Genomic DNA, 12256 nt, shown 5'->3' on the forward strand with positions numbered 1-12256 from the left:
GTTGCCTACAGGAGGTGGACAGCTGTGGAGGGGGTGTATTTGAGCATGCAGTGTGCATATTTTCCATATGCACACAAGTAACCGTGTGTGAGATGTGACCAGCCACCCACCTCGAGCCATAACTTATTTGGATGGCAAACCCCCGCACACACCATCATTAAGGTGCTTCTCGGAGCTGCATCGCTCTGGGCGAGAGGAGAGGCAGGAGAGCTGCGGGACTCAGTGTCCTCTCATCTCCCCAGATCCAGCAGCCAAGTGCCCCGTCTCCCTGGGGGACCTGTGAGCACTCCCCTCACCGCTGGCACTCAATCCCAGAAACAGCTGTCCGGAGCTAATTTATTTCCTAATGCGTCGGCAATGTTAATTTATAAATTACACTGGTAATTCGAGCTATTATTAATTTCAGATGGTGTAGGGCAGGCCTAATTAAAATATGACACCAATTGCCACACATATGTACCAAGGACTACCGTTTAAAATTAATAGGAATATTAAGTGTGACACTGGTCTCAGAGATGCTTTGCACAGTAATTATAGCAGCCCGGCTGCAGGAGATCTGATAAAGTCGATAGTGAGATTTCAAAGAAATAAATACAAAAATCCCACTCTCTCCCTGTTCCGGGGCTATTACGGAAAGCTGCGGCTGCTTTTTTTTTTCCTTCTTCTTCTTCTTCTTTCAAGGTCAAACACACTTTTTCATTTGAAACAGGGCACAGGAATGGTACCACGGGACGCACAGATTTAATAACCTGAATATTTTTTTTAATACGAGCTACTTATGAACATCAGGTAGGGGCACAGCCAGTACCAAGAACCAGCTGGCCCCCTCTGTGCTGCAGTCCCAGCTTGCTGGTGAAGACGCTTTGGAGAGGTTTGGCACATGGCTGGGAGACCTCCGAGGACCACTGCAGGAGGTGGTGGTGGTGGTTCAGTAGATGATGCTCTTCGGCCGGCCCTGAGCCAATACAACAGCTTGGTGTTTGAGGGTGGCTGAGTGAAAGGGGCTGCGGTTGGTGGTTATCGCATGACCAGTGTCACGCCCTTCCATTAAGGGGCAGGGTTGGCTCTTCATTCCTGGCCCATAAACATGCCAGAGAGCCTGTCTGTGACAGCTGTCAATGCCCAGGTGAGGCATGTATTTTTTTTTTTGCATGAACAACAGCTCTTTGTCCTCAGAATATGATATTCCATTTCCAGTCCATAATTTGAAAAGATGGTTCTGTTCCTCCTGATGCTTAGCTTTTGTCTGTTGGCCACCCTCCTAGTTCGCTCTAGACTACTGGGGGTCCTTCTCCAAAGCCTCTTTGGTTTCCATCAGTGTCACTGTTGAAACTGGGAGCTCGTGCAGCATGCTAATGGAGTCGGTGCCCTGATCCCCTTCCCCCAACTTGCTGATGCTGGGGATATATGCCCAGCGCAGGGTGTCAGCCAACACCGGAAGTCACCCTGGACAACATCTGATCTCTGCCGGGTAGTGCTGGAGGTGCCTCAACATACACTGCCGTCTCTTTGGAGCGCTAGGAAGGAGCTTTGCCATGATTGCCTGGTGGGGTTTCTGATCTGATTGCACTATTACTGGGTGGCCAAACATGCACTCTCATGGAATCGCTCCACTCCAAATACCTCAGCCAGAAGCTCTTTTTCTATTTGGGTGTACCGCTGTTCAGCCTCTGACAAGGCTGTGATGGGGTGTATCAGCCCCACACTGGTACAGCAGGGGTTAACCCTTCTCTCTTAGCCGAGGAGACCACACACACACACACACACACCCCCGGCTCTGCTGGGTATGCTCCTGAGGGAGGACTGCCTGCACTCCAAGACGCAGAGGCCAGCCAGTTGGAGACGGACCCCGACACACCGGCATGGGACGTCATGGAGAGGGGAAAGACTGGAGAATCCCAGAGAGGGAGGACTCCAGAGACTTGGGTAGGAAGTGACCCGGGGAGGTTTTGCGGGGAAACCGGACCAAGGTCGGTGTGTTTCAGTTGGACCCCTGCCAAGCTGGTGGCGGGCAAACCCACCTCCGATAGGGCCCTGGGTTGGGACCCGGTGGAGAGGGTGGGCCTGGATCCCCCTATCCTGGCCGCTACCCACCCTGGGGTGATGGCCCCGCTCGCCACTTGTATTGACTCTGGCCATTGAGCCGCACTGCCCTGACAGCAAGGGCTGTGGTATTGATTTTGGCTGATAAGCTGCACTGCCCTGCTATCAAGGACCGCATCAAGGACTAAGGCCCCTGGGCCGTGCAGCCCCAAGACCCGGGGCTCCCCTTCAAACTTGATTGCGGGGTGCTGAGGCACCTCTTCCCTGCCCCCACGGGGTGATGGGGTGTATCAGCCCCGCGACAGAGGCTCTGCTGGCATAAGCGACAAAAGAAGAGCATCACCTTTCTCCGATGCATCACCCTGGAGTCTCAGTGGTTCTCCTGGCTGGTAGTACTTCAGGACAGGGGCATCTGTTATAATTTGTTTCACAGTGTCAAATGCTTGCAGTTGGGGACCTGCCCAGTCCCATTCAGCATCCTGCCTTGTGAGCTGATGCTGCAGTGTGGACAGTGCTGTATCGATTTCATAGCCACTAGAGCTGGCATGTTTTCTGACTGCCTTCAGCGTTTTGGGATCTGTTTTCAGTCCCTCTGCTGTGAGCAAATGTCCAATATATGTCACCTCATGTTGTCTGAGTTGCATTTTTTCTCAGTTGAGTTTTAAGTTCTTGTCCCTGCATCACTGTAGAAAAAACTTGTTGTTTTCTGCAGTGGTCCCAGTCAGCTCCTGAATCACTGCTCCCTTCACCTACAGTAAGGCTATCATCTGCAATTACTTGCACCGCAGGCAGTCCTTCCAGCGCTTGGGCAAATTTTCTCTGCAACACCTTTGGTGTTGGGCTTATGCCCGTCAGCATGCGCAGCCATCTGTGGCAACCAAATGGCATTGCAAACATTGTCAGCATACCGGACTCTATCCAGGCTCATGTGCCAAAACCCATTCCTCACATCACAGAACACAAAAATTCTGGCTTTGGGAGGTTGTGGGCAGTGAATAGTGGCATCTTTTTAATACTCAGTTGAGTGGCTTTGAGTCTAGGCAGATGCATAATTTGCCTGATAACTTCTTTACCACCACTGTGCTGCTTACCCAAGCTGTGCTGGCCTCTACAGGTGCTACAATACCCCTGCTCTGCAGGCTTTCAGGCTCCCTGTGTACTGGATTACATAGTGCCATTGTAATTTTCCTTCATGGTAAGCACACCAAATCCACAGCAGGGTCTAGTTCTAGTTGCAACTTTCTTGCAAGGCCTTTGAAAATATCCCCTTGTGCTTCTTAAATGGTCTCCATTGTCCATGGTTCTCCCTCTTTTGCATTGCAGCTGAACCTGATCGGCTCCATCGCTTGCATGGCCATATTTCCCAAGAGGGATCTGTGGTGCTTACCTTTTACCACCACAAGGTTGAGCTGGAAACAACTGTTATATTTTGGATCACTTGTTATAAGGTCACATTTTCCTATGGGCTGCTTTGTGCTCTTTGTACATTATTTGCTTGCATCTGCTGTTTGTAAAGCACGTGTTTGAGTCCAATTCACCCCAACAAATCAAATAATCATAAAAATGTAGGACAGGATGGGACCTCAATAGGTCCTCTAGTTCAGTCCTCTGCACTGAGGCAGGACTAAGTATTATCTAGACCATCCTGACAGGTGTTTGTCTAACCTGCTCTTAAAAACATCTAATGACAGAGATTCTACAACCTCCCTAGGTAATTTGTTCCGGTGCTTAACAACCCTGATAGTTAAGAAGCTTTTCCTCATGTCTAACCTAAATCTCCCTTCCTGCAATTTAAGCCCATTACTTCTTGTCCTTTCCTCAGTGGATAAGGAGAACAATTTATCACCCTGCTCTTTGTAACAACTTTTTACCTTCTTGAAGACTGTTATCATGGCCTCCCTCAGTCTTCTCTTCTCCAGAGTAAACAAACCCAATTTTTTCAATCTTTCTTCGTAGGTCATGTTTTCTAGACCTTTCATCATTTTTGTCACTCTTCTCTGGACTTTCTCCAATTTGTCCATATCTTTCCTGAAATGTGGGGCTCAGAACTGGACACAATACTTCAGTTGAGGCCTAATCAGCTTGGAGTAGAGCGGAAGAATTACTTCTCGTGTCTTGCTTACAATACTCCTGCTAATACATCAGAGAACAATATTTGCTTCTTTTTTTTTTTTTGGCAACAGTATTACATGCTTGGCTTATATGTGGTTTGTGACCCACTATAACCCCCAGATCTTTTTCTGCAGTTCTCCATCCTAGGCAATGGTTTCCCATTTTGTGATTGTTCAGTTGATTATTCCTTCCTAAGTGGAGTACTTTGCATTTGTCCTTATTGAATTCCATCCTATTTATTTCAGACCATTTCTCCAGTTTGTCGAGCTCTAATTCTAATCCTGTCCTCCAAAGTTCTTGCAACCCCTCCCATCTTGTTATCATCTGCAGACTTTATAAGTGTTCTCTCTATGCCATTATCCAAATCATATATGAAGATATTGAATAGAACTGGACCCAGAACAGATCCTGGTGGGGTCCTACTCGACATGTCCTTCCAGCTTGTCTGTGAACCATTGATAATTACTCTCTGAGTATGGGTTTCCAATCAGCTTCCCAATGATTTTTCAGTCACGTTGCAGGAGGCCCTGCTATCCAGCTGAAATCGTGCAGGGCGTTTCCCTGTTCACATCGTTGCTTACACAGAGGTTGATATGGTCTCTTGTTGCCTTCCTGTCCCAGTAGCCTGAACTTGGGATGCTCTTGGACCCAAAGAGAGAGTCATGACGTCACCACCACTGTCTGATGTGCTGTCTCGCTCTTGTACCTGTCTGAATGCATCTTTTTGAGACCTTCTGCTCTTGGGCACGCTGCTAAAATGGTCCAACTTGCCACGTTCCTTGCAATGCTGTATTAGCGCTGGGCACTTCTTTATCCGCTCCTGCTGTCTCCCACTGTGGATACATCTCGTTTCAGGTACAGACCCCTGGCCATCGGCTCTCCTTGGCTGTTTTCTCACTGCATGTACCATTGGGCACGTTGTGCCTGTAGGCTTTTCACCCTCTGGCTTGGTCTCTAGTGAAAAATCTGGGTTGCTCCACAATTTCATTCTGCTTTGGGGAAAAATAGCTCTCCAGAGGACCGCTGTGAAGCTTGGGACCGTGGTGAGTGTCAGAGTGCTGCAGACCTCTCTGCCTTGTTCCCCAATAAGGCAAAGTAAAAGTTTTACTTTCCTGCTGTTGTCGTCCCCCTGCATGGCCAGGCCTGTGTACAGCTCAAACTCCGTCTACTGGGTCCGTCGCGGGGCCAGGTTTCTGCTGGCAAAATCCAGGGCTCTGGGGGGCTTCAGCCCAAGCTCCATGGCCCACACTGCCAGCTGCTGGTCTGCAGAGAACTCACAGCTCCCACACCGCCCCCGTGATTCTCTGTCAAAGCAGGAGGGTGTGCACAGGTTAAGCTGAAGTGGAACTTATTAAATTCTGGGCACTGCTGTGTCCCTGTGTTGCTTTCAGCCTAACTCCCTGCATTCCTTGTTTTCCTGGTGTCCCAGTTACTGCAGGGAATGTGGGTCCTCTGACTCCAGTTCCACTGACCATGATACCCAGCTGTGGTGCGCTTGGCATGCTAGCAGGGACTGTATCAAAACAAAGCTCTCCAGAGAGCACAGCCCATAAATGTGTGGCTAAATCTTCAGCAGAACTCAGCCCATTTGGTACTGTTTGGAGCCCTGAGCTCATTGGAAAATCTGGCCCTGGTTGTCTATAAAGATACGTCAGCCCTTCCCCCTAAATTAAGGGAAAGTCAGGCCTGGAGTCCTGGGACAAATTCCAACATGGGTGATCGCAATCTTCTTGCCTTCGCTCCCACCATCAGAGTCCAATTGTGCGTGGTGTCCTGCACTTCCTCTCGTAAAGCCGGGAGCTGTTTTGCTCGTAGTATGAAGCAGTTGCTACATTTCACACCAGAAGGGGTAGCATTTCTGTGCTGGATGAACTGATAACTGAGTGTGTGTTGTGATCCTTCAGGATGGGAAGGTGCTTTCCAATGGTCAGATCGTATTAATATCAGCTGATGGTAAAAGGTCCTGGACAAGGGGAATTTCTTGGCTCAGGGTCCTTCTGATATTGGTGTTTAGTTATGGAGATTCAAGCCTGGCGTTTAGACCAAATTGGAATGATCTTTATGGTTTGATGAGGCAGCCTGTTAGCTGAACCAAAGGGGTAGCTTGTTATCCACTGCTCCCCCTGTATAGATCCAACATGAAGAATCCCATGTTCAGTGGGTGCCCGAGTCCTCTCGGAGGGTGAACTCTTTAGGATCACAGTCCAGGGGCCTTGCTAGAGAATCGACCGTTTCCGTAGGGCCTGATAAATGAATTTCCCCTCTTGACCCAGAAGGGAATGTTTTCACACTGCAGGCTCCAAACCAATGCTACCAGGGTGGAAGTGGTCTTCTGCACATGGGCCGCCATGGGACCCTACTAAACCTGGCTCTACAATTTCTTATTACTCCGTGGCTGGACAATAGCACTTGAGTTTCTCTCTTGCATCAGACAGAGAAAGGGGTGAAGAGGAGGGTTGGGGAGAAGGGGCCCATGTTAAGAGCTGTGTCAGGAAACCCCACTGGCACTGGAGGTAGGTAGAGCGGCTGAAGGGCCCCCCACACCCTCGCCTTTCAACACACGTAACTGTTAACCCAGGTGTGGAGCTGCTCCCTAGCCCATGTTCTCCTTCTCTTTCCGGCCCCTGCAGCTGTGGGTTTCGTGAGCGAAGACGAGTACCTGGAGATCACGGGGATCACCAAGGAGCAATCTGGCGAGTACGAGTGTAGCGCATCCAACGACGTGGCGGCTCCCGTCGTCCGGAGAGTGAAAGTCACCGTGAACTGTAAGTAACCTCGGGTGCCAGCTCTTGGCTGCAGCACAGAGGGGACGCCGGGGGCAGGCGGTTAGCAGAGACAGGGTGGCGGGCAAAGGAAGGAGAGCACCCCTCAATGCGGTGGGGAGGGGAGGAGACCATTGTCCTCTCACACTCGGGCTGTATCGCTGCCAAAAGAGAGGGTGCATGGTCTGGGTTTGTGCAGAGGACTCGATGTGTCTGCAAGTGGTTGGGGCTGGGAAGGGCTGTGGGGGAGCTGGGTGTGTCTGTCGGGGCGGGCTGCGTGTATCCTTGCAGGAGAGGGGGGGTGTTTGTGCAGGGGGCTGGGAGAGGGCTGGGCTGGGGGCACCCTTTCAGGGAACGGGGGGTATCTGTGCAGGAGGGGAGGGCTGGGCAGAGCTGGGTGTCTCCTTGCAGGGGGCATATGCAGAGTGGGTTGGGAAGGGGAGCGCATGTTTTCTTAGCAGATGTCGTTCCACCCATTCGTTTGGTTTTTGAATTCCGTTTTTTCCCACTCCCCCACCTCCCTGGCTCTCTGTGTGCACAGGGCTTTCACAGCCCATGGTGAGATGCTGTGCTGATAACCTCTGGGGAGAAGTGAAGAGGGAAATGAGCAGCAAGTGGGAATTTATAAACAAATAATGAGCAGAATGCTGCTGCTAAGAGAGTGGGTGAAGAAAACTCATCCCTCCTGGCACCCTACTCCTCTGCACACACACGCACGCACTCAGACACACACGGGCACAGACCCACGGGGGCATGCCCTTCCACAAACACACACTGTGGTCCACACAGGAGCATCGGTGCTCAAAAAGCATACACGTCGGTGCGTGCGTTCACACACATATGCTCAAATACCTGTGCATGAGCTCACACTCATGCAAAAACATGTGCACGCATTCATGCTCATGCACAAATGGGCATGTGCTCTCATACGTGTACAAACACGTGTGCTCGGGCTCACACACATGCACAGACAAACGTGTGCATGAGCTCACACACGTGCACAAACAAACACGTGTGCGTGCGCTCACCAGCGTGGACATGCGCACTCTCACGCAGGCTCATACATGCACACGCAAAGTCACATGCACTCACACCAAAGGAACAAAACTGTTAGGAGTGGAGAGAGCCAGAGGCTCCAACAAGCATGTGGTGCTGGTGAACTGGGGCAGACAGACGGAAGGGCCCACGCTGGTTAGAGACACAGAACGAGGTTTGGGGTCATTCCCTTCCCATCTGCCTGAGTGCGGGGCATGAAGTTCCTTGCAGGCCTGTAGAACAGCACTTGAGTGGCAGGAACTGGGCACCGGCTTGGGGAACAGGCCTCGTGTTGGCGAGGGGAGGGCGGCTGGCACAGGGACCTTCTGCCGGAAGCTGATTCATTTGGCTTAGCCCACGAGGTGGGGAAGAAAGAGAGGCTTGCGGAGTGAAGGCAGAAAAGAAGGGTTTTCTGAGGCCCCGGGGAGAAACCCTCACGCCCTCATGTCCCCGCAGACCCGCCGTACATCTCAGACGCCAAGAGCACCGGGGTGCCCGTGGGGCAGAAGGGCATTCTTCAGTGCGAAGCCTCCGCCGTCCCCGCTGCAGAATTCCAGTGGTACAAAGACGACAAAAGGTAGGTGAATCTGACGGGGTTTGGGAGTGGAGGGAGATGGAAAGGCCTTGCAGGTGGCATCCGCCCCAGCAGAAAAACTATCTACCGCCTTTCCCAGGGGATTTACCTGCATCGTCTCCTGGGCTGGCTGCCCTTTGCACTCCACTCACCTTGCACAAAGCAGGAGTGGTTAAGCCTTCACGTGAACTGCAGAGCCTGTTAGCACCGGAAAAGGGGGGTCAGCAACCTGATTTCACCTTGTCTTTGTGACCGCTAGGCTCTCACTGCAGGAGAGAGGAGGGGGTTGGAGGTGGGGAATAGACTACGCCCTGGTTATGCTGTTGTAAGAGGCACCAGGATTCTGCTGTGATTCCACCCCACCTCCCCCTGCGGCAAAAAGAGCCATAAAACCAGCATGTCAAGGAAGGCGCAGGGAAAGCAGCTGGCCTCTCCATCCAGTGCATCCAGGTGCAGTTTCCAGGCAGGGGAAACAATAATTAAATATTGAGCATCTCTCGGTCCCGGGTGTTTTAATTAAATGATGAGGAGAACAGAGGAAGCCAGATTGCCAAGCCATTTACTCTCCCCGAATCTTGTTTAGCCCTTTAAAAAGAGGCTTTTGCAGAGACAGAGAGGCCAGCGCTCCTGGGAGCAAAGGGAAAAAGACCAGCAGCTAATGAGAGATGGGCCCAAGGTGGAGTGTTTAGATCCAGATGCAAACTTGCCCGTAGTTCAGAGACTGGTGGCGTTCAGGTCCAGCTGACTCAGCCCTTTATCAACACAGGAGCCAACCAGATCCAAAGTCTGATCTGGATTCTGAGCCAGATTTCCCCCCAACTTGGGTAGGGTTCGAATCTGGATTTTTGTACTGGGCCCAACTCGGCACTAATAACCGATCTGAACAGGTGCTGAGCACATGCAGTACCCATCCATTCCAACAGGACCTGCAGTTGTTGACACGTCTTAAAATCAGGCCATGAATTTATATTTAATTCAACTCTTTCTCCACAATATAGAGTATCTGAACTCCGAGGCTAGTTTTCCTGCCAGGGAATGGATCTTCTGGGCATTTGTTTTCAAAGTGGCCTCAATCTGCACTCTAAAGTCGGTTACCTTGAATTCAGATGTGCATGCCCCATGCTGCATGTGTAAATGGCATTTGTGGGCCGAAAGGGGGCAGCATGATCCAGTGGTTACAGAAGTGGGCTGAGAGTCAGTTAACCTAGCTTCAGTTCCTGACTGCCAATGTCCCCTTGGATGACCTTGCGGCAAACCATTATGTGCCTCCTTTTCTCCATCTGTGCAATGGGAGCAAAAGTAATTCCTCTCCTTGGTGAAGATTGCGTGGCTCCTTGCCTGAAAGTGCCGAGAGTATTACTGGAAGCACGAATCCAGGCTTTGGGGGTATGTGAAAATGCAGCGGCTTTAAGACTAAAGATGCTCCCGGTCCAGTTCCTTTGAAATGGCAGACGAAATGTAAGGCCCTTATCATGCTAGAATGAGGCCCCAATGGGAAGTGAAGAAGGATAGTCTGGTGACTAGGGTGCTAGCCTGAGATTTGTGAGACTCGCGGTCGGTTCCCAGCGATGCCACTTTTCTGTGGGACCTTGGACAAGTCACTTAACCTCTCTGTGTTTTGCTTCCCCCTCTGTGAAATGTGGATCACAGCATTGTCCGACTTTATGAGGGTGTGGTGGAGATAAACACATTAAAACATCTTGTGTGACGCTCAGATCCTATGATAATCTATCAGCATAAGATTAGATAGATCTCTCTTTATGTAGGCCCTACACCAACTGTGAGGGTTGTTTCATATGTTAAGCACATCCTAGGAATGGAGAAATGGGTTTTAAATACTAATTGAAGGATATTTTGCCATCAGGCTATGCATTTTTCAGAAGCAGGCCATATTACACTGACCTTTAAACCACTAATATGAATAACATTCATATTCATATTGAAGCCAAATGCTACTGAGAGTTGTCAGATGAGACCCAAAGCAAGCTGGGGTGGTGGTAATGAAGAGCCAGCACCCACTGGGAGGAATTAGCTAGTAAAAAAAGACCAAAATGCCTGAAGAAATAGAGATGCTGGGGAGGAGGGCGAGTGAGTTGTAAAACGAGGAAACAAAAAATCAGTGAATGGCAGACCTGCAAATGATGTCACGCCACACTGCGTTTAGCCAGAGAGAGGGCAGCACGATCCAGCTGTGACCCATCTCCTCGGCTCGCCTTCTTCCTCCCTGCCCTACACTCTGGTTTCCTGTAGGTAGCGTACTTGGAGCTAGGGTTGGAGTTCTTATGGGTAGGGCTCCCTGCACTTGGATTAAGGTTCTTAGGGCTAGGGCTCCCTGCCCTAAGGTTAGGGTTCCTAAGGGCCTGGTACTTGGAGCTAGGGTTAGGGTTGCTGTGGGTAGGATACCTGGAGCTAGGGTTGGGGTTTCTATGGGCCGAGTACTCAGAGCTAGGATTAGGGTTGCTGTGGGTAGAATACCTGGAGCTAGGATTGGGGTTCCTATGGGCCTGGTATTTGAAGCTAGGGTTGGGGTTGCTGTGGGTAGGATACCTGGAGCTAGGGTTGGGGTTCCTATGGGCCTGGTACTCGGAGCTAGGGTTAGGGTTCCTATACATAGGGCTTTGTGCCACTTCACAATCTTCCCAGAGCCTAGCCAGGCACATACCATGCTCTGCTAGCCGGAGAAGGGCTCTCTGGAGCGGGTTTTCCTGGGTCCTAGTTTGAATCAAACGACAGGATTAAACTCAGCACTCCCTTGGCAGTAAGGGTGGAGCAAATAGATTTGGCTCAAATCAAGGGAAGACTTGACTTTCTGACCTTTTTCTGAGGTCAGAACTTTGCTGGAGTTCTGGAGGAGTTGGTGACTGGAAGAAAGTCTCCAGTGCCTGACATCTCTCCAATCCCCCTGTCTCCAGTCCCACGCAGGGCTCCTTCCTCTTCCAGTTGTCCCTCTGGTCTTCTCTTCTCTCTGTAGCACCTCAGCACTGTCCCTTGAAAGCGATGCCAGCTCCTCCCATCTCTGTGAGTCCCTGCCAGACCGTTTCATCCATCCAACATGATGTCCCAGGCCTCTTCCTCCCACTATACAATCCTCACTCAGTTTCCTCCAGCTCCATCTACCTCTCTCCGGTCTCCCCTCTGTGAAGGTCTTTGCAGGCACCAGGGAGCTCAGCAGCATGTTTGCAGAACCCCAAACCACAACTCCACTCAGACCAAGACCGCTGTGGGTCTGCTCTCTGATGTGCCCTTGAAAGCATGCCTGGATTTATCTGCAGTGCCGGGGCCCAGTGGACACACTGCCAGGGGTTCCCCCAGAGGCCTGGGGGGATAGATTTTAAGGAGAAAGGGGGTCAGGAGAACTCATTAGGGAGGCGTGAAGGAAGCAGTCCATGGAGCAGGAGGTTAGGCCACCTGTTGGGGTTGTCAGATTTGGAAGGGAACAAGGGGATCATTTTTAAGGCGGAGGGGAGGGGAGAGGAGTATAATGCTGGCATGGAGGGAAGAAGCAGAGAAGAACAGGGGAAACCCCAAAGTGCTTTCGGACTCATCCAAACAGGATCTTAATACCTAGCACATGTTCAGACGGCTCAGTCCCTACATGCCAGAGGACTGGAGCCGTGCCAAGGTCATGTGCTTATTTCTCATATATGGACAAGTCTAAAACAGGCCCCGGAGGCTGTCCTTTTGCTGGTAAAGAGTTGCTGTTCCCACATGGTGATCATCGCCACCTATG

At 51.0% G+C, this 12256-nt stretch overlaps 1 protein-coding gene across 11 annotated transcripts in view; it reads left to right on the forward strand.

Annotated features, from left to right (window-relative positions):
* The window catches only part of NTM (neurotrimin), a 680436-nt gene that overhangs the window by 644918 nt on the left and 23262 nt on the right, over nucleotides 1-12256 (forward strand). For all 11 annotated transcript variants that reach the window (XM_084612039.1, XM_084612043.1, XM_084612044.1 and 8 more), the window contains 2 exons: nucleotides 6786-6920; nucleotides 8409-8529. In XM_084612039.1, the coding sequence (XP_084468165.1) occupies nucleotides 6786-6920; nucleotides 8409-8529 (256 nt within the window). The remainder of the gene's footprint in view (nucleotides 1-6785; nucleotides 6921-8408; nucleotides 8530-12256) is intronic.

This window comes from Lepidochelys olivacea, assembly GCF_965140295.1.
Source record: "Lepidochelys olivacea isolate rLepOli2 genome assembly, chromosome: 22".
In the NCBI taxonomy this organism is placed as follows: domain Eukaryota; kingdom Metazoa; phylum Chordata; order Testudines; family Cheloniidae; genus Lepidochelys; species Lepidochelys olivacea.